The sequence below is a fragment of the Lontra canadensis genome, unplaced genomic scaffold (assembly GCF_010015895.1).
Source record: "Lontra canadensis isolate GAN:19392208 unplaced genomic scaffold, GSC_riverotter_1.0 scaffold53, whole genome shotgun sequence".
NCBI classification, from domain to species: Eukaryota; Metazoa; Chordata; class Mammalia; order Carnivora; family Mustelidae; genus Lontra; species Lontra canadensis.
The window spans coordinates 12,397,522-12,419,081 of record NW_022631047.1 but is presented as its reverse complement, the minus strand read 5'-3'; the positions used below and the strand labels follow the sequence as shown (position 1 = coordinate 12,419,081).

General features: G+C 47.6%; 1 protein-coding gene across 8 annotated transcripts in view; it reads right to left on the bottom strand.

Annotated features, from left to right (window-relative positions):
- CRACR2A (calcium release activated channel regulator 2A) overlaps positions 1 to 21,560 on the bottom strand; it is a 134,784-nt gene that overhangs the window by 3,508 nt on the left and 109,716 nt on the right. For 4 of the 8 annotated variants that reach the window (XM_032874841.1, XM_032874839.1, XM_032874842.1 and 1 more), the window contains 5 exons: positions 21,470 to 21,551; positions 21,258 to 21,372; positions 13,089 to 13,190; positions 10,814 to 10,890; positions 6,716 to 9,445 (listed from right to left, as the gene is read on the bottom strand). In XM_032874841.1, coding sequence (XP_032730732.1) covers positions 9,361 to 9,445; positions 10,814 to 10,890; positions 13,089 to 13,190; positions 21,258 to 21,372; positions 21,470 to 21,551 — 461 coding nt within the window. In that variant the 3' untranslated portion in view covers positions 6,716 to 9,360. Of the gene's footprint in view, positions 1 to 6,715; positions 9,446 to 10,813; positions 10,891 to 11,994; positions 12,142 to 13,088; positions 13,191 to 16,076; positions 16,267 to 21,257; positions 21,373 to 21,469; positions 21,552 to 21,560 lie in introns of those variants that run through there. The other 4 variants (XR_004384717.1, XR_004384718.1, XM_032874844.1 and 1 more) reach the window with 3 other exon arrangements.

Sequence of the window (21,560 nt, the reverse complement as noted above, 5' to 3'; positions counted from 1 at the left end):
TGCAGAAGCACGGGGAGACTTTTGGGCCAGGTGCTTCCAGCTCCCTGCCCCAGGAGCCGGCTGGAGGAGGGGGTGGTGGAAAGAGAGAAAGATAAAGAAGACGGGAAAGGGAGGGAAAAGTAGGGCAGAAGTGGGACAGGGGAGAAAGTGGAGAAGGGTGAGTGGGAAGACGAAGTACAGAAATGGACAGGCTCAACATTCTCCTGGTCCACGGATGTATCCTGGTCAACTCATCTAGACTACCAGGCGCGCCTTATCCCGTATACTTTTACCCTAGTCTCGGTTCAAAACAATCCCAGACTCTCAGGTTTGGTGGGGTAGAAGTAGAGGGAATCTTAAGAGCAGAGTGTTCAACATCTGCTTGAATACCTCTAGTGTTAGGGAGCTCACTATCTGGTGAGGCAGCCTATTCCATTGCTGGGCAGCGCTCAGAGGGACAAACTTCCTTAGGATAGGTCACAATCCCCATGCTCGGTGCTGGCTGGTCCTAATCTGGCCTGTTAAGTCACTCAGAACAAGTGAAACACCCAAGTCAGCCCTTGACCACGGAACACAGTATTCGGGTCCTCTCCTACTTCAGTCCTCTTACACTAGTTCCTAGTGTCCTTACCATAAAGAATTACTGCATAAATCTTGCTAAACCAAAGTATCTCTGGATGCTAATGAGTGTATTTCCCACTGTAGTCAATGCAACAAAATTTCAGGAATAATAAAAGGCTTTTGCCATTCATTTTTTGTGTCATTCAACACATTCTTATTGAGTCCACACTCTGGGACCATGTTAGCCCGTCCTGTTGGCACAGAAGATATGGAAGTCCTTTCTCCAGGAACTTATCTACAAGGAATGGAGCCAAATTCCTAAAGAGAAGGGTGAGCCTGGGCAGAAGTGTCAGCAGAATCCAGGGTGGGGTGGGGCTGGTGGAGACCCTTAAGGGAAAGGGACCCGGGGGATTGTGGTCACGGCATTTTTATGAAATGCTACTGTATACTTGTGGGTTTCTAGGTATTTCTTCCCCTTCAGTACGCTGAAGCGTCAAGGGTGTTAAGTAAGCTTGTCTTCCTTTCTTGCTCCCTTATCTCTGATAAAACCTGAGAGAAATGTCTTAGACCCTCATTGTTGGGCATTGAAGAGAGAATCAATCCTATATTCATTCATGGAACATAATTGTTTGTAAAAGTGTTTTCTGAAAAAACACTTGGGCATTGAAGAGTGTGAATCCTATATTCATTCATGGAACATAATTGTTTGTGAAAGTGTTTTCTGAAAAAAAAAGTATTATGATAAAGTTATACAAAACATAAAATTTGCAGTTTTAACCATTTACTACTGTACAGTAACATTGAGTACAGTCACAATATTGCATGGAACCATCATTCCCCTCCAACTCCAGAGCTTTTCATCATCCCAAAATGAAAGAGTCTATAAACCATATATGTAAAGTGGGTCAATTAGCAGTGCACTATCTGAAGTCTGGACTGTGCAACAAATCTACACATCCATACCTAGCATTTATGATGTAAATAGAAAACTGAATGAGACCAGAACCATGCCAGTCTGCGATGCTGGGTTCCTGTCCCATTTTAAGGCAGAGTGGAAAGATACAAAGCATTCTTAGACAGAAGTCTGTAGCCTGAAGGAATGCAAGTTTTCCTTATTCTACTAGCCCAGAGAAATGGGAGGTGCTCTCCCCTGAGGCCCCAGCTTCTCCTGGTTACCAAGAAGTGCAGAACTTTCTTTCTTGCTTATTCTGTTTTGGTCTTTTGCACAGGGAGACAGATGATGTAATAGCTGACATTTGTCTACAGGTTTTCAGTTGACTTAATCCTTCCCCAGAGTTCTTGTTTGACCTTCACACTAGCAGACAGTAGGGCAGAGAACACTATTTTATGGATTTGGAAGCTAGGGCTCAGAGCACCAAGAAGTTCCAGGTTTTGCCTAAGGTCACACAACTGTGTTCATGTTCTTATTCTGAGCAGATCGTTAGGGATTAGAGAAAACATCTGGGAGAGGCACAGCCTGGGTAAAGTTGGTCAGTTCCATACCAGGAAGGAAGAGAACCAGGCAGGGAAGCATCTTTTATGCACAGAAGCATGGATCCTAAGTCAGATTGAGTTGTTGAGCCGCCTGAGGGTAATGGATTGCTACTAGCAACAGCTGGGGAGGCTGCTGGGATGATGAGATGGAATGCTTTGATGGGCATCACACTGTCTGAAATGCAATTGAATCACAGCAGCTGGAATGCTTCTCAGCACTCTGTTTTAAGAGCCAGAAGCAGTAGCTCATTTTGAACCAGTGAGGCAACCCCATGGTTCTACCAGACCCCAGAAGCCCAGCCATCTAGCCTCTGGGAACTGGGGCTCCAGTGGACTGGCTCACCAAGTGGTGGGCCTTGTTCTTGAGAAATGATGTTCTGTTCTCAAGGCAACCATTGTTTGCCAGACACTGTGCTAAGCATGAGGCAGAGATGAATGTTCCTGCCCTCAGGAGTTCAGTCCAGTGCATTTCACTCATTACAGCCCTGTGGGCACTGTTTATAAATAAGCACAATACAACATCATTACAGAATGGCCTTGGGGAGCCTATAGACTGGATGTTAAATCATATACCCTGGCACTCTGTCCTTGACCTGGTGCTGCACATGCTCAATGAATTCTACTTCCATAGTCATCTTACTCAAATTCATTAGAAGGCTCCTTGAGCTGTACATGTTTTGATTCCAAGTTAAAAAAAAAAAAATCCCATTCCTTCTGTCCATGTTCTTTGGACATTTTTGCTTAGTAGTGCAGAGTTTTTATGGGTAGTATTTACTTTTATAGGTCAGATGGATCCAGTCATAATTCATTATGATGGCATGCCTCACTGGCCCTAAGTGTCCTCATTTTCCGAGGGGAGAGTCTCCTGGTGGTATGTCGACAGCCTGCAAGTACCACTTCCAAATCAGAGCCAAAATGTTGATGAAGTTCTAGCCCTGACAGAGGCGTCTGTTCTTGAATTTGACTCAGTCCTGCCCCAGGATGATAAATGAACACAACCTCATTAATGAACAAGTGCTTCTCAGTTTCTACATTGAGTTCAGGTCCTCAGCCAAGCACCATATGGTTTCCCAACCCCCATCATTTCCAGGAAGTTTCTTCCTAAGTAGGACACTTTACTGAAACTGGCTCCACTGAATCGTGTGAAAGTTGGAGTTATGATGTTCTTTGTTACTGTTACTGTTTATAATTAACATATTTATTAATAGGGACATTAATGGAGGTAGGAAGTGGGGGAGATTTAGAAAGATCCTACATCATATTAACCATCATCATCCTTACCTCTCACTCTGGCACACACACCCCCAAGGTAAGAAGGGAAGAAATAACAAATAAAGGGTAAAATCTTATAGATTTTGACTGAACTTTGTTGGGATTTGTGTAGCCAATTTCTTTTCCCCCAGATAATGGGAGGAGAGGTGACAGTGCTCTTAAGCCCAGTCAGCAAGAAGTTACTTAAATCTTTGTTTCTGTATGTTTGCGTACTGTAATTTCATTATTTTGAAGTAATTAAACACTTCTGATCTGTAGTATTCTCCCACCTATCCCTTCTGAGTGAAACTTTGTGAAATGTCTGGCTTCCTGGCAGGAAAGGGAACACTGCCTGAGGGTTTCTGGCCTTCTTTCACTTCCTCAAAGAGCGGGATATTTTCTTGGGCAGCTCGTCTGCAGCAGGACATCCAGAAGCTCAAGGTGGAGGGAACAGTTTTCAGACCTGAAAGATTTCTGACTTTATATCCCTCCTCCAATCCAGAAGATAGGAAAGGCTTTAGGGAGGAGGTTGGAAGTGGGGCTAAGGCATGAGAAAATCCTGGAAATGTTGTGTGAAGTGTGAGGAAGGAAGCAAGAACTGGCAAGCAGAACTTGTTTTGTGCACAGTAGAGATGGCTAGCAATGTGAGGTCTTTGAAACTTTAAACCCGCTATGTTAAATATGTTCAAAGACCTAAAGGAAAGTCTGAGAACAATGTCTCACCAAATTCAGAGAATCAATAAAGATATAAAAATTATAAAAGGGACCAAACAGAAGTTCTGGAGTTGAAAAGTACAATAATGGAAATGAAAATTTCACTAGAAGGTCCCAATAGCATATTTGAGCAGGCAGAAGAAAAAAGTCACTGAACTTGAAGATAGGGCTGTTGAGATTATCCAGTCTGGGGAACACAAAAAATAAAGAAGGAAAATCAACAAAACCTCAGAAAACCATCAAGCATATCAACATATGCATCCCAGAAGTTCTAGAAGGAAAGGAGAGGGAGAAAGGGATATAAAGAATATGTAAGGAAATAAGGACTAAAACCTCCCTGAATTTGATGAAAGCCATCAATCTACCCATCCAAGAAGCTCAACAAACTCCAAGTAGGATAAACTCTAAGAGATCTATAGCTAGATACATCAAAATCAAACTGTTGAAAGACAAAGACAAAGAATTTTGAAAGCAGCAAGACAGAAGCAACTCATCACATACAAAAGAACCTCAATAAGATTAACAGTTACTTTCTCATCAGAAACCATGGGGCCAGAAACAGCGGATGGTATATTCAAAGTAGCAAGGGGAAAATAACCCCGTCAGGCAAAAGTTCAATTTCTGACAAAACTATCTTTCAAAACTGAAGGATAAATCAAGACATTTTCATCTAAATGAAACTGAGTGCAGTGGTCTTGAGTAGATCTTCCCTACAAGAAATACTAGTGAAGTGAAAGACACTAGATAGTTACTTGAATCAACATGAAGAAATAAAAAGCACTGGCAAAAGTAATTACATAATTAAATATAGAAAACAGTATGAATGCATTTTTTTGTAACTTCTTTTTAAATCTGATTTAAAAGAGAACTGCATAAAAGCAATAAAAATAAATCTATGTTGGTGGGAAGAAAATGTATAAAGATGTAATTTGTGACAATATCAACTTACAGGAGAGGGGAATGGAACTATACAGGAGCAAAGTTTTGTGTGGTATTGAAATTAAGTTGGTATTAATCCAAACTAAATTGTTATAAACTGAGATATTAATGGTTACTTTCAGGGCACCAACCAAGAAAATAAATTTTAAAAAATACTAAATGAAACAAGAAGATAATCAAAATAGTATACTAGAAAATAACTAACAAAAGAAGGTGGTAATGGAGAAGCAGAAGAACAAAAAGACATATGAAATATAGAAAAGATATAGCAAAATGGCAGACACAAATCTTACTTTACCCAATATATTAAATGTAAACAGAGTAAACTTCCCAGTGAAAAGGCAGAGGTTGGAAGAATATATTAAAAGACATGATCATACTATATGTTGTCTGCAAGAGATTCAGTTTAGATTCAAAAGCATAAATAGGGAGAAAGTACAAGAATGGAAAAGGTTATAGCAACAGCAACCAAAAGAGAGCTGGAGTGTCTCCACTAATATCAGACAAAATAGACTTTAAGACAGAAATTGTTACCAAAAGCAAGAAGGACACCTTATAATGATAAAGGGTCAATTCATAAAGAAGACATAACAATTATAAACATATATGAACCCAGAAATAGAGTCCCAAAATCCTTGAAGCAAACCACGTTAGGAGAAGGCAGCTCTGTCCTAAATACTTGAACCCCATGACCACTAGGATTTATTCCCTTGAGCTAGAATTTTGCTTCCTTTAAAGTTCTTTCTTAAAGTATACATATAGCCCTTAAGCCACAATTTGCATTAATACTTTAGCTGAAATTGGTTTAAGATCCTTTAGAGCATTGACTGCTAGTGACAGAGACAAAGGGTTGAGCTATTTTTGATAGAACGTACAGGTGTGACCTGGAATGGGCTCAAGGGGTAGAGTAGGGAAGAGTGGAGTCCAAGATTGGGTTGAAGTGTTAAGGAAAGACAAAGAGTATCAGATGGAGAGAGGTGGAAGAAAGCTAGTATATTATAGAGGAACAGAGAAGACCCCCAAAAGACCATCAAACAAAATAAATGGTAGACAAATAGCAAAACAACTGGGGCAGGGTATCTCGGTGGCTCAGTCGGTTAAAGCATCTGATTCTCGGTGTTGGCTCAGGTCATGATCTCAGGTTGTGAGATCGAGCCCCACATATGGTTCATCAAGGAGTCTGCTTGAGTTTCCCTTTCCTTCTCCCTCTGTCCTTCCACCCTGTGCACACGTGCTCTTTCTCTCTCGTGCTCTAAAATAAATAAATATATCTAAAAACAAATATCACAAAAAACAACCAGAGTTTTGGTTTGGTGCTGAAGCCCCTGGTTTGGCAACACAGGGCTGAGGGCAGCCACAGATGACAGAAGAAGTGAAAGGAGTCAGCATAGGGAAGAAAATGTGGGGCCAATGATGGTGGTGAGCAGAGGTCATTCTTAGATAAATACCCTAACAGCAGGTCTCAGGTGCTGTCTGTGTCCTGGAGAACCACAGGAAGGGAGCAGAGTGAATTATGTGGATTATGCGGAAGCAGACCACATACACTGCAAGATATGGTACTGACTGGAAAACCAGGAAACCCACAGGAATGAAGGAGAACAGGGCCAGGAGCAATGCCAGAAACAAGCTCATATGCCAAGGAAATGGGCTCAGCAATTGGGTACTCAAATAAGGTAGTGTTTATGAGAACACCCACTTACAGGGCTTAGTAAGTGTTAGCTGGTTCTCAATCTGAAATTAGGGCAAGGTTAGTGGTCTGGGCAGTGACTTGATGTTGACAACATAGCCCCTACCTGTTAGCACCTATGTGTACTGGGCACTGTGCTAAGTATTTCACATTCATTGCCTCATTTAATACTTAATGTGTCCATGTGAGGTAGACATTGAAACCTCCGATCTACAGATGTACAGGAACCTTGGCCAGGTGACTTCAAGTTAATTACAGCTATGTAAATAGTTTGGAGCCCGAGATTTCTCTGACAGCACTCTGCCAGGCACTGGGACAGGCTCACAGTCACCGGGGTGACTTTGATCACCTTGATAGCTTAAGGGGAATTTGGAGAGAAGGGGAGGCTCTGACCTTGGGACACAAAACTTCTCAGAGGCTCTCTGAGGTCCCATCCTCCATACTTGTTTCAAGTGGGGTTAGAGAAGAAAGCAGCAGGGGCCTAAAGACCCTCGCTGCCCTCTCTTCTCTGCCTGGACTTTTGAGGTTTTGTGGGGATTTACCCTACATGCTGTAGGGTCAGGAACTAGGGTCACTCCACCCTGTTCTAAATCCTGAATGTTCTTCTCCTAAATGGAAAAATGTAGCCCCAAGCCAGGGACTTGGTATAGGATATAAAGGCATCTTAGGGCTTGGGAAACTCCAGGTATAGCCAGCTTGCCCCATAAGTTCCAACCGCCATCTCTGCTTTTTTGTTTTCAGAAGCAGGAGACTCAGTTTACTTTCTTTATGGTGATCCCTACCTTCTATCTGCCCCCGCCCTGCTCAAGAACACATACTCACACAGCAACACACACCCACACAGATGCTGGAGGGCCACTTCTGGGTGACCCATCACCCCCTGCATCCCACGAATGAAACAATTGCCATGGTCCTTTCTTAGAGAAAGGAGTTTCCTGTGAGTTCCCTTCAAATTTGGACTGAAGGCAAGGCCAGCCTAAGTTAGAAAATGAAGTTATCATCACAAGGACCCTGAGCAAGAAGAACCGGAAGCATCAAAGAGCCCAGCTTTCATTTTACTGATGAGATGGTAGCTCAGACAGGGAGCTGGCTTCCCCAAGATCATGGGGCACCTCCTGGGGCTCAGTGCTGGCTTTTGTGCTGTACCATCCACGGGCTCCCTGGTGCCTCCAAGCACCAAATGAGGGAGAGAAAAGCCTGAGAAAAGGAGGTAGGCACTTGCCTGGTGACCCATGGAACTCTGACACTTCTAGGAGTCTGGGGAGGAGGCTACAGGGAACACCCTTAGGAACTCTGACCAGCAGACACTCTACTACCAAGCTGGCTGTGTACCGTTGTCTTGAATCTTCTTGGAGGCCTGTGGACACTTTGTGCTCCTCTCCCTTCCTATGTTGTGCCACTTAGGTATGGATACCACTCACTTTCCTGTAGGGCTGGGCCTGCAGCACATGAGTGATAGAGGGCTGTGAGCTTTATGATCTTTTCATCCAGGCTCCCACCCAGAGCAAGAATGCCCTCCCCTCACCAGTCCCCCTGACGGCCAGCCAGGGATGCTGGAGCCCAGCTGGGGCTGGGAACTCACCACCACCCAGATGAAGGGACCACACACGGGCCCAGATCATGCCCCATAATGCAACATCCCAGGGATGTTGAAGTCAGCAGCTACACTCTGCTCACTTCTGAAACACCAGCTATATGTCAACAACATGGCCACACTTTCTTTTTTTAAATATAGTCTTCTGGAAATAAAATAATAAAATAAAATGAAGTCGGTAACTATGGACCCAGTGCTGGGCCTCACTGCCTGCATGTCAATCTACCCCATTAATCATCATGTACAATTTTTCGAAGAGCTATTTTGAGAAACATTGGAAAATGGCTTTTACAGAGCTATATATACCTTATTTATACACCAGAAATGGTCGCTCTGTTTAGCAGCAGATGGGTTTTTCCCCTCGTTTTCTTCTCGTCTCTTAGTCAAAGTTAAGTAGGAACTAAGCCCACTCACTCACCCCAGACACACATTTATCACCCACAGTCCACCTTGGAGTCAGGACTGGGTGGGGGGTTGAGAGGAAAGGGTGTGGGTTTCTTATAAGGCATGTTCCAGAGACTGCGAGGGGACAAATACAGGAGGCATGGTGGCTGCTGAGACATGGGGTTCTGCAGCCCAGCAAGGAGCAGGACCCCTGCGGGTGGGGTGTGCAATAGAATGTGGATGCTTTTCTCAACACCACGTGGACATCTCGAGGTCTATGAAGCATATGCCAAGAGCATCCCATTGATATCCAGAGAACAGGAGCCAAAGGAAGACCCACCACCCTGGTCCTGCGTCTTTGGCCTACAGGAAGCAGCAAGTCCGCCCTTCGTGGTTGCCGTGGCAACCATGGTGCTGCATTTCCTAAGGGCAAGGGGAGCAGAAGGGAGGTGGGAAAGGCATGTGGTGATTTTTCTGGAAAAGCCCATCTGTTTCTTTTCCCCACAAAACTAAGCTGGGGGAAGGGGTGGGAAACGGGCACCTGGGTCTAGAGAGAAGATAAAGGAGACTCCAAAATGCTCCAGGAGCAGCTTTCCTGGCTGGATGTGCTTCCCCTCCTGTTGGTGGAGGCAAGTCGCTGACAGAAACGGGCTTAGGCAGGCTGTGGTGGCAGCATCCAAGCGGGAGCCCATGTGCAGGAATCAGGGTAAGTCCTGTGACCTCATATTCACACGGAACAGGGCTGGGAGGAATCTTATCAGCCACAGCAAGATTTCTTTTTGGCAGGGCGGTCAACTTGTATTGTGTCCTCCCTGGCTGTATCTTCTTGTTTCTTGAGGATCCTGGGAGAGGGGAAGGTATAACATCAGTAGTGGAGAGCACTAGGTCCTGGGGTTACAGGCCATTTGGATGATAAGGAAGGAACTCAGCCTCACCAGAGCATCAGAGAATTCAAAGTGTCCCTCTGGGAAGTACAGGTATGTAACCATAATTTGTAAAGACAACGTTTAGGCAATATGGATCTTTCATGACACCTCTTCCAAGAAGCCTCGCCTGATTCTCCAGGTGGTGTAAGTGTCCCTGACAGCATTCTAGCCATTTCTCTGTTATAACCCCATCACCCTGTGTCAGAAGGTGCTTTCACCCTTCTGAGGGTGGCTCCTTCAGGTGAGAAAGCTGCTTGAAGCCAGGACTGTATGTTTTGTCTCTGTGTCTCTGTAGCCTGTCTAGTACCTGGCACACAGTAGAGACTCAAAAAGTATACTTTTGCATTATTAACCCCATAGGAGGTCTGTCCCATGTCGTTACAATTCCAGATTAAATGTAGGAGGTGAAGGATTAAAAATAGTGCTAAGGATCTTATCCCTGCTTTATAGCCTCAGTGTGTTTTCACCTTTAGCATCTCTCTTGATATTTACAACAACCTAAGTCAGCAGGGATGCTATGACGGTTGTTTCTGTGTTACGGGCAAAGCTCAGAGAGGTAGATTGACTTGGCCTAGGAATCAGTGTCAGAAAAAAGCCTACATGGTCTTCCATGACTCCACAACCTCTCCGATGCATAGATAAAGTGGTTCTGGATAGACGGGTAGGTGAGTGGATGGGTGGGTGGATGGATGGAATGAAATGAATGCCTATAAATACGTGAATAAATGATAGAACGTCCAAGTATTGAGAATAGGGCCTTCTTCTATGGTTTTGGGATTTTTAAAATTTTGGTGTAGGGAGAGGCTTATGAAAACAGTCTTTTGGTGGAACTAACCCTTTAAGCACTGCGCCCTTGGTGCCTCTAGTTCCTCCCAAACAGCGCCTCCCTCCCTGGCTTCTGCCCTCTCCCCTAGAGCCTATATTATAACTGTTGTTGTTCCCAGCTAGATGCCAATGATTCCCTGCTGAGATATTGGCCAGTGTTCAGGGACCTGTGATGTGACCTTTCCCAGAATCATTTGCATTTTAAAAGAAGGTCCCTGGGGGAAAAGGCAGCTTTTAAGCTGCAGAAGAAGAAGGCAGTGGGGGTGAGAGGCAGGGGAGCATTTCCTTTTTGTCCCTATTGTATTTCAGAGGGCTGTCCCTGAACCCCACACAAAGGCCTCGGCCTCCAGCCCCTTTACCCAGAAGACTCCCGCAGACAGAGGGCGGGCGTAGGGTCCGCACAGAGGTGAACGCAGGTGCTTCCCACCAGACCACGTCTGCAGGGATGCACCTCTGTACCTGGCTAGATGGAGCAGGGACTCTTTGGTGTTGTGACCGGAATAGGCACTGCATTCATAGAAGATCAGATTGTTCTCCTGGAATCATAAAGCAGAGGGGAAAGAGAGTGCTGGGGGGGCTCGACAGAACCATGGGAGATGGGAAAGCAGCCTGTCTGCCTCTCTGGGCATCCCTCACTTCTCCTCGAAGACCCTCTTCATTCCTCTCCCCACCCCCACTCTGTATACGAATGCTGATTTCCCTCGCTGCTCTAGGCTCCCTGTCTAAGGCAAGTTCTGTAACCATCTCCCAGGTGAGCTATAACAATTGTAAAACACAAAACAGTGTGCTGCCTTAGTGCTTTACACGCTCCCATAATTGCTCTCAGGTATGTACATGCTTGTTTCCTTTTCACACCAGCCTGTGATGCAGGCAACGATACGAAGGCTGGGGTGGGCCATGTTCTTCCCACTGCACAGGCAGGGAAACCAAGGGCACAGTACAGACAGGGTCTGTTCATTCAGTGGCTTATATAGCTAACGGCGGGGCTTTTCACAGGACGCTGGCCCTGGGGCAGGTGTCCCTAAGGCACTCCAGTAGAAAATCTCCTTCACGCCAGTTAATGAATATTCCAGCTGCCTAGGCTGCCAGCGTTGGTGCCACAGGACAACTGTCCATCACCTCAGTAGGCAGAGGCCATCCTGCCTGCACGGTGGAGGCTCTTGGCCAAGGCTCTTCATTATGCCCATTTATCAATCCTGCTAGTAGATTTCCTGCTTCTTCGGTCGGGACAGTGCTAATGGCAGGGAGGCTGATGCCCTGTGGGGAAGCAGGCAGCCGAGGGAGGACACTTCTGCTGAGGTTTGCAGATCAGGGGACTCTACGGACACTGGCTCCCAGCTCAGCTTTCCTGACTCGCTGCCCCGGGGACCCCTGCTCCATCCCTGGTTCTCTTCACCCAGCCCCCGTCCTTGGAGCCTGACTCTGGGACAGTCTTCCGGAAGAATAAAGCCTCCATGGTGGGGGGAGGGAGAGTTCACAGGATCTAGAATTCCGAGATGAGCTTTGCCTTCCAGCTGGCTTCCTGACTCCACCAGTGAGGACCCCGTGAGAAACTGGATCAATACTAGTGTCTCGGAGCCTCGTTTTTGTTTGTTTGATTGCTTTCAACTGACCGAAAAGGGACAAAAGGGGAAAAAAAAAAAAACCGGGGTGATAAAAACACAAGCCTGCGGTTCATTAATCAAAATCCTTGGATCCAGATGTATTTTGGGATGCAGAGATTCTGAGTCTCAGAGACACAGCAGATGTCTATACTGTGTCACCCTCCGTGGGTCTGGGACAGCACCCTATAATCAAACATATTAATACTTCTTTGGTGAAACATTTGAAAATTCGTTCAAGCAAGGTAAATGAAGACCAGCTCCCCATCAGTTCTGGTCAGAGTTTTCTGCCAGATGAGACATGAGAAATCTGTTGGCAGAGTTCTTTCGAATTTCAGTAATGGGGTTCAGGGAGGGCAGACAGGCAGTTAGCTACCTCGTCACCCTTCTTCCTCCTTTTTTCCTTGACCCTTAGCCTCTGTGCCCGTTTGCCCAGCCTCAGGGGCCGTGAGTCCCTGTTTAGAGCAAGCACACGAAAAAGTATGGAATCCTGGGCCTGGAAAGTACCCCCATTTTCCCAGACGTAGAGTTTCCTGAAAACCACTCGGAGGCAGGAGAGACAGCTAAGGAACGAGCACTGTTTGCTGCCTGATTTCCATCGAGCCTTATAGGTCCCCCCAGCTTGGGCAAGAGGGCTGATGCTTATTTTAATGCTGTGTTTTTCGAGTGTATGCTCTGAGTTTATCTCAAGTTCACAGCTCAGGGCTCAATCTTGATAGAATGGATAAGCTCTCTAACAGAGCTGTTCAAAGAACAAGCTGTCTTACAGATAGTGAGTGTTTCATCCCTGGAGGTGATCAAGTGGAAATGCAGAAGAACAGATTTGAGTATCAGATAGGGGATTTAAGTAAGTTACCTATTACTATCTAACAATTTATCATTCTGAGTCCCAAGGAAGAGAGTCTGGGAAAACTCCCCCTACCCTAGTCATCCCCTGCCAACTCTATCTCGCAGTGCGTGGCTTTCTACAGAAAGTACCATGTGTGCAGGAGACGGGCCATTCCCATGACGCTGGGACACCAACCCTTCCCAGGGGGCTTCCAGAGAAAGTTCCTTCCCAGGTTCTTGGGGACAGGCCTGACTGCCCTCAGGGTCCCACCCTGTCCAGAGAGACAGAAACGTTTGCTCTTTACCTTGGCAAGCCGCTCTCCGAGGCCTTGCGGAACTTCCCGCTCTTTCTCGTTGTCAATTTTATTGCCCAGCAGAAGAACAGGAATATAGTCTCCCACAGCTTCCTGCAGAACACATAATCCCCCAAATGAGAGAAGCATCCATAAGGAAACCCCAAAAGGGCAGGCTTCAAATGCTGGCAGGAAAGTTACAATCTGGCTTGAGAGTCCCCTGCTGCCCCAATAGACCAGGCAAGAATATGGTCATCCCAAAAGCTGAAAGGGAACGTCACCTTCTCCGATAGCCTCAGTTTACAAAGCTTCTGCAAGGTGCCTCAGGCCTGCCTCCCGGTGCCCCCCAGACTGAGCTGTACAGTGACTCCCTCCCTCCTTCCCCCCTCATTGCTGCTGGGTGGGACATGCAGGCTCCCCAGGTGTGCTGTGGGTAACAGGATGAGGGGACGGCAGACACCGGTGAACTATGTGCCCCTTTCCAGGGCTGATAGCATCCCTGAAAACATTCCTAAGTGACCAGACTTAGTCAAAATGAACCAGAATGTAGCAAAGGAATTAAGACAATGTGGTTCTGCTCGAGACATCTCGAGCAGTTCTAGGGGCTGCTAATACTGGGGCCTTATACTGGGCACATAAGCTCCCTGAGGGTTGGGTCCAATTCTGATTCATGGTACTGGGTCCCCAGCACCCAGTCTACGATTGTTGTGTAAGGAATCTGAGGTGACCGTGCAGGGCAGTACAGACCTCCGTTGCCGGGCGCTCTGGCTTGGACAGAAACCCGCGTGGGAAGAGCCCAGTGCCCTAGAAACTCCACTTCTGGGGCCACAAGTAACAGGTGTATTCACAGGGTCAACTTTCTTTACTCCCCTGGTGACCGTGGCACAGAAGCCAGGGCCCTGCTCCCTGGAGTCTCTGCACCCTGGGGTGTCCTCCCTCGTGAAATGTGTGTACTTCACGCACCTCTCAGGAGGGCAAACAAAGGGCCCACGGCGCACAGCTATTAAGTGAGTTAATATGGTAATATTCACATGTAAGCAGGTTGTTATTTTTACTTAGCGAGATATTTAATTAGGGGCTTTTAATAATAATTTGGTAACCAATAGTTATTCATTGTAGCTAAAATGTTTTACTGAATAGAGGGTTGGGGGATGACAGAAGCCGACAACCGCTTATAGTTTTGCCAAGAGTTTAACCACTAGATCGCACCACTTCAAATTAATGTCCCACGTCCATCCAACAGGGGCGCGTGTTTTAAGTTTGAATGCAATTAGATTTGAAATTAAGCCTCCACGGCTCCTCAATGTACATGTTCATTTTTACTGCAGTTCCGTAGTGGGAAAAAAAAATTCTCATTTCCTCCATGAGAACGTTAAGGCTCAGAGAATCCGAAAGAACAATAGCAAAGTCACTGAGTTATGAGGACCCTATAGTATACAGGTCCACGATTCTCCAACGGTTTTCTCTAAATTCTGATTTCCAGGGAACTCTCTGCTATTTAGTGTCTTATTAACTAGAACTCTCTCAAAGTGGTATCTCCATTTACCCATGGTCAGATGGCAACGTGTGTGGGTAATGACGGCTCAGAGGCGCTGCCTGATTTGGAATGCGTCTTCCGACCCATCAGAAAGAGATCATGTACACTGTGGTTGAGGCGCTAAGTGGATCTCACTCTGTTCCAAGTATCTGCAAATGAGAAACGACTTCCGGCATGGAGACCTGCTGTGGCTCCCTATTACCAGAGTGTTCGGGAATGGGAATAGCTGCATTTTCGGACTGTGTGGTGCCAGAGAAACTTGTGTGAGGACTTTTTCAGAGAAAAGGAAAAAAGAGGAGGAAGCAGGGAAATGGGCCAAAAGGCTTACTGTTGTAGAGCACATGAGAGTTATTTGTAGATTTATGTGTGAGGGATGACTAAGGCTTGTGGGATTTCTTGACATGGAAACTCCGAAAATATGAGCATCGGACTTGAAATCCCCAGGCAGAATTTGAACCTGGATACAGGTATTTTAGAACGAGTGATGGTTTCAGTCTCCTCGCTGGCCAAGGTGGTGGTGGGTGCCGAATGGCCACATGGGGTCAGATAGGGAAGAATGACAAGCCTAGCATCTGAGCCCTGAGCACCACAAACACAGGGGTGCCTCTGAGGGAAAGGGGGGGCAGTCTTCTTTTTTAAAGCAATGCCTGGATATAAAGATAAAACATCTTAGAAGGAGTGGAAAAAAGCTACCTCTCTCCCTATCCCACCCCCACCCCCCAGCTAGAGTTGTGGCTTCTGTTTTTCCCACATTGTTCCTCTCTAATGCAAATACTGTGGACAACTGGCTTCCCCCTCCACCGGCCCTGGCCCACCACTGATGAAGAATTAGGCGTATCTCCAAAGAGATGGCAAAAATAAGTAGGCACACGCACAAGGCCAGAGAGTGCTATCCATCCGGGGGTCAGTCTTCATCGCCAGGGCCCCAAAACAGGCTTTGACACAAGGCCATGGGGAGGACTGGGGCTGGGATAGATGTCTCGAGGTCCTCTCTGACTTGAACCTCAAGTCTTCAACTCTCTGCCCAAACCTTACGCTTTTCACGTACCCACCTAATTGTTCGGCCTGTGCACCGCTTGGCACAAAGAGGCTCGATCTGACCCACCAGATGAAGCAACGCTTCCTATTCAAAGTCTAAAGTCCAAAGCCCACCCCCTTTGGCAAACCTGTTGAAGGTCCATCCCACCTCTGGTGACATTTCTATAGATGCCGTAGGCATGGCAGGGCAGAGGGAGGGAATTGAAGTTGTTTAGCTGGGCACACAACCTCTGTTGGGGAGGGAGGGGGAACCACCCCTTTTCAAAGACTCTATTCAATGAGCTATGAGATGGACCTACGCAGCGGGCTCCTATCACTGACGCCCGGCACAGAAGCCTCTCCATACCTCCAACCATTTTAGTTGCCTTTCTTTGAACTTGAGCTTGTTGGAAGACAGACGTGTTGAAATTCACAAGATTACCCACCTCTGACTTTAAATAACACGAGCTGTCAACTTGGAGCAGAGGACTGGCATTCAGCTCAGAACGTGCAGCTGTTGGGTTTGCTTGGCGGCAGTGTGTGTCTGTGTGTGCGCGCGTGTGCGCGCGCGTGTGTTAATATCCATTTGCTGGGAGGCAAGAGAAAGCACTTAGCCAGGATAGTGCTGTTAGTTCCCTGGAGCCAGAACAAAAAAATTTCTCAGCACATTAAAGCATGTAGTTATGCTAAGAAAAAAATGACTGCAAAATTATATCTTGGGGGTTTCCATATTTATCCACCCCCTGGACTATGAGTCAAAACAAGATTTATTTGTGTAGTCGTTTTAAACTGCCAGCACTCCAAGCTCAACTTGGAACATGGGGGAAAAAATCAAACTGCTATTTTTTGCTCTGTGCTGAACATGGCCACCAATGACAGAGATACTCATTCGAGAATTAGCTCGTGGTCCATGAAGGGAGAGGAGAGGGGGCCTGGCCCCTTTGAGCTATAACGGAGCATTGTGCTTTGAGGCGAAGTGGGAAGGATGGAAAAGAGAAATGAACACCTATTTTTTAGAAGCAGATTTCAACCACAGACCATGTGACTCTCTTGTCACATAATGCATAATGCAGCATAATGAAGTGGCAGGGCCCTAGATTCTAGCTCTGGCTGGGCATCTGGCAAGCTGGGGTACTTTTGGAGAAGTCACTTCCTCTCTCTGGATCGCAGGACTTTTCATCTATAAAACAAGAGGCTGCATTAAATTAATCTCCTTTTTTTTTTTTCCCCCCAGTTTGGAGATGCAGCTCCTGTTGGCTTAATGACTTCTGTCATTTTCCACTTCCTTGACTTACATGCCTAAGAATACAGGGCCACCAGATTGACAAAAGATTGAAACAAGAAGTTCAACATACCCGGACTGCAGACATTGGGGACCCACAAACTGGGTTTGAGGAAAATTCCAGCCCGTTCAGGCTTGTGCCAAATCTGATTTTCCCTGATCCAGGCCCCAAAGTCTCCAGATGTCCAGTTGGTCCTATGGTCTAAACACGGGACACTGAGAGTGCCACCTGTTTCTTCTCTAGATTAAACCAGTCCTCCCCAGCAGAGATGAGAAGGAGGTAGGGGAGGGCTGGGGATACCCAGGTGACTGGAATGGCTACCTGTTTTGATTTGCTATAAGGTATATAGGGAATGTAAACCGACAGAAGGCCTGGGGGCAAGGTAGGGATGCATAGGGGGAGGAAAAACAAGGGTGGGTGGGGCAGGGGACCAGCCATGGAAGGGTGGTGGGGGCGGGGGGGGGGGTCTCCCACCTCATAAAGCATCACAAGTCTTAGTCAGTTCTCTCTCGAGCCAAAGGATATGGGTTCTGTAGGGACTGGAAGGATCTTCTAGGGTCCTCTCATCTGTGCCCACTCCTCCTCCATCCTGACCCCCTCCCCCAGGGGATTAAAGGCCATACGCTGCAAGAATGTGGGGGTCAGGAGGAACCTTTCAGAGCCTCCGGTCCACTCTGTCATGGGTGACTGGCCAGTTTCGTGGGAGCTGGGATGGTAAGAACTTCTTTTTCAGGGACCAAAGCGCCCCCCACCCCCACCTCAAGCATCTGTTCCCACCCCGCACAACCTCTTCCAAGAGCGAGTCTTCGGCATGGCACGTACAATCTGTGGCAATTTAAGCCCTTTCTTCTTATACTGCTTTTCAGGTTGCGGGAGGAAGGGGCGCTGCGAACAGCTGGCCAGCATTCACTTAATAATAAGGCTTCAGGTTCTGAAGCCTGTTATTAAAGCTCCCCCTCCACCCCCCTTCTCCGGGCGAGGGAGTTCGCAAAGTGCTTGGAGTTCGATGGAAAAATAAGGTGCTCCGCAAATACAAAGTACTTATTATTTTCAGTTCCCTCTGATCAAATTAGGTGTCAGGTTTTAATCTGTCACCTGACACCCCTGATTGCTGGTTGCCAAGGCAGAATGACTTCGGCTTTTCAAGAATCTCGAGAATAATCGCATTCACGATCCCACTGTTCTGCACCTTTGACACACACTCCACCGTCTGACACTTGCTCAGGTGTTCACACAACCGCCCCCCACCCCCCGCCACACTGGTCTCCAATCCTTGGGCCACTGGGCTGGGTCCCCGCACCAGGTCCCCCCAGCACCTCCTCCGTGCCAGCCCAGGTGGGGGACGCGCGGCAGAGTCTCGGGGGAAGGCACACAGGCATCTCTGCCCGTGATTGAGAGCCTCACTTCTCCAAGGGTGGTACCCGGCCTGGCAGCGCGGGCCTCCCTGAGAATTTGTTAGAACCTCGGGGCCTACCTAAGGTTTTGACCCTGCGGAGTCAGATTCTGTATTTTAGCGCGGCGCCCAGGAGATTCCTGTGCATATTAAACTTCGAGAAGCACTTTTCAGGCTTGGATCATGGCGGCTGAGAAGCCAAATCACCCAGGGGACTGATGCTTTTTTCTTTTTCTTTTTTTTTTTTTTCCTCCCCCTTCAATGTATTTCCAGACCCTGAATCATTCTGTTTAGGAGAGAAGGCCTGGCCTCTGCTTTGTCTGAAAGCACCCCAGGTGATCCTGACCGTCTGGGTTTGGCATCCCCATTTAGAATTTACCCGAACCTTCTGCTGATACTCCCAAGAAGGAACATTCAAAGCCCAAATGATACAGAAAAGTCCCACCTTCACCTGGAGAATTCTGGGTTAAGTGCCTTTCCGTGTGGCTTCCCCAGGGGGCCATCGAGACACTAGGGTTTCCCTGAGGTCTCTTGCTGGGTACGTGTTGACAGTGCTTTTCAGCCCTGCCCCACTTGGGAACACGCCAGACAACCGGGGCTTGGCCCGGTTTTCAGGAGAATGACCAAGCTCGTGCTTCCAGCTGCAACGGTGGCCCTCTGTGATTTCTCGGCCTCACTGCTGCCAAATTCCACCTGATATTCCACCTCTCCAGCTAGATCCTGGGCTCTGGGTGCACAACCAGGGCCTCAGAAGCGGCAGCCCCTACTGAGGGCAAAGAGCACGGTTCTCTAAGTTTGCCTCCTCTTTCCATCCCTATTCATCCCAGGCTACTTAAACTGCCTCTACCTGCTCCAGTCTGTCTCACTATGTTGCTATCTGGAGACAATGAAATGTACATAGTTGGCTGGGGCGCCTGGGTGGCTCAGTGGGTTAAAGCCTCTGCCTTCGGCTCAGGTCATGATCCCAGGGTCCTGGGATCGAACCCTGCATTGGGCTCTCTGCTCGGCAGGGAGCCTGCTTCCTCCTCTCTCTCTCTCTGCCTGCCTCTCTGCCTACTTGAGATCTCTGTCTGTCAAATAAATTAAAAAAAGAGATCTTAAAAAAAAAAATAGAAATGTACATAGCTGGGAAGAGAATGGGTGGTACAGAGGTCATGGCCTCGACGTCTTCCTTTGAGAATGAGATGGCTGTTTTAGATCAGTAATTTTTCACAGGGAAACCCTCTTGTCTAACAAAATTGGGCCTGGACTTCCAGTTGAGAAAACTGAATGAAGCAGAAAGGGCTCTCAGTGATCTGGGGGATGAGCCCTCCCCAGTTCCTGGGGGGGGGGGAGTCTCTATGCTCCTAGGGATCCCAAGAAGAAAGTTTGAGAACCAGTAGATAGCTAATCCCCAGTGTCACTCCTGAGGCTTAATTTCTGTGAGGAAGATAAATGGGCTGCACTGTCAAAACAAACAAACAAACAAACAAACAAACAAACAAAAATCATGTCCTATTGCTTCCAGATTACCCATCCTATTTGCCTTCTTTGTTAGCTTGGCCTGTAGCCATTCGCTACATGTCAAAACTTCCATTTTCTCTACTGTAAGTTCCTCAAGCACCATCATTTTGAGAAATAATTTGTATGAAACAAATTTCAGAGAAACCTTTGAATTTGGTTTCCACTCTTGTTCCTTCTTTTTCCTGGAAATGAGAAGGATGTGGATTCACAGAAGAAAGGAGTGGCCCAGCCAATCCAAACTCCAAGAGAAACAGATTTTGGTGGGAGGAATCACAGATCTTAGGGCCAAAAGGATGAAGAAATGAACAACTCCAGGATTCTGCCCGCCCAAGGATACCGTATCCATTTATGCCTCCCACATCTGTTGAGCACTAGTTCTGTGGGGCCCCATGCCAGACGCCTGTTACACAGTATGACAGAGGCACAGGGTCAGTTCTCAGGAGACCCAGAGGCAGGGAGCTGGGCTGGCAACTGTGTCCTTCACAGTGGTGTTACAGTGTGGTAAGCAGGTAAGGACTATGCCAGGTCTTCCAGGCTTGAACAGAGGGATGAAGGTAAACTCCACAAGGACCGGAACCTTGTCTCTTACCTGCTGCTATCATTCCCAGAGCCTAGAACAGTGCCTGGCCGTGCTTTAGACAAATGCATGAGCAGCACATGGATATTGCAGGTGGAAGGAGGCGGGGCATCCTAGCTGATCGTTTTGTTAAAGACTCCTTGGAGGCCCTCTCAAATAAGTATGTGCCTTGTCCACCCTGACCTTGGCCTTGAGAAGGCTGCATCTGAGTTGTCGAGGAAGAATATGCAAATGGCCAGAAAGTACAAAACACTTGCAAAGCAACTTCCTGCGAGTATAAATCAAGGGAGTTGAGTTTTACAGCTAATCCAGAATTCAAAGAAGAGGGCTATTGCCTGTGGGCCCCGCCCAGGGTGGCCTTGTGGTGAGCAGGGGGTGGGGGGGCTCACATTGTAGATCAGCCTCCCCTCTTGCTGAGGGTTGTGACAGAGACCCCAAGACACTGCGTGGAGCCCCTCCTGGGCTGGGCATAGCTGGGCCCACGGGAGCCAGAGCAACACAGAGGGCCGAGAGAGGGAAGAACACGGGTGGGACTCCGCTTAAACACTGGTTTCTTGCCATTCTGAGCCCCTCCCCCAATCCTAGCTCCTTCCCTCGAGGCACTGATGGCGACTGTAATGACACAGTCAGGGGTGTGATCTGTTTCTCAAGTCCCCACCTCCGTGAAGGCAGGGACTGAGTCAGTCTCATTCACCCCAGTACGGAGGGCTGGGCTTGGGTGAATGTCCATATGGACGTGGGAACCCGTGTGTTGCTGGAGAAGGCGGGTTCGGACTCAGGTTTTAGAAGTACAGAGGGCCGGGCAGGAGATGGGCGGGGACAAGGGGGAGGGAGGAGTCAGCGTCAATGCTTTAGAAGGTCACCAGCTCACCTCCACGCTGCTCAGCCACTGCCGGACGGACAGGAACGACTGTCTGGCTGTGACATCGTACATGACGACGATGCCATCGGCCTTCCTGAAGAACTGCTGGGTGATGCAGCGGTACCTGTCACCGAGGGCCACATGTCAGGGGCTGCAAGGCATCCCGGCGGCCCCCTTGGTGGGCGGTGAGGAGGCAGGGTTGGGTCAGGGGCACTCCTCACCTCTCCTGTCCCGCCGTGTCCCATAGCTGCAGTGCCACGTATGAGCCATCAACGTGCATCATTTTTACCTGATAGTCGATGCCTGCAAGGC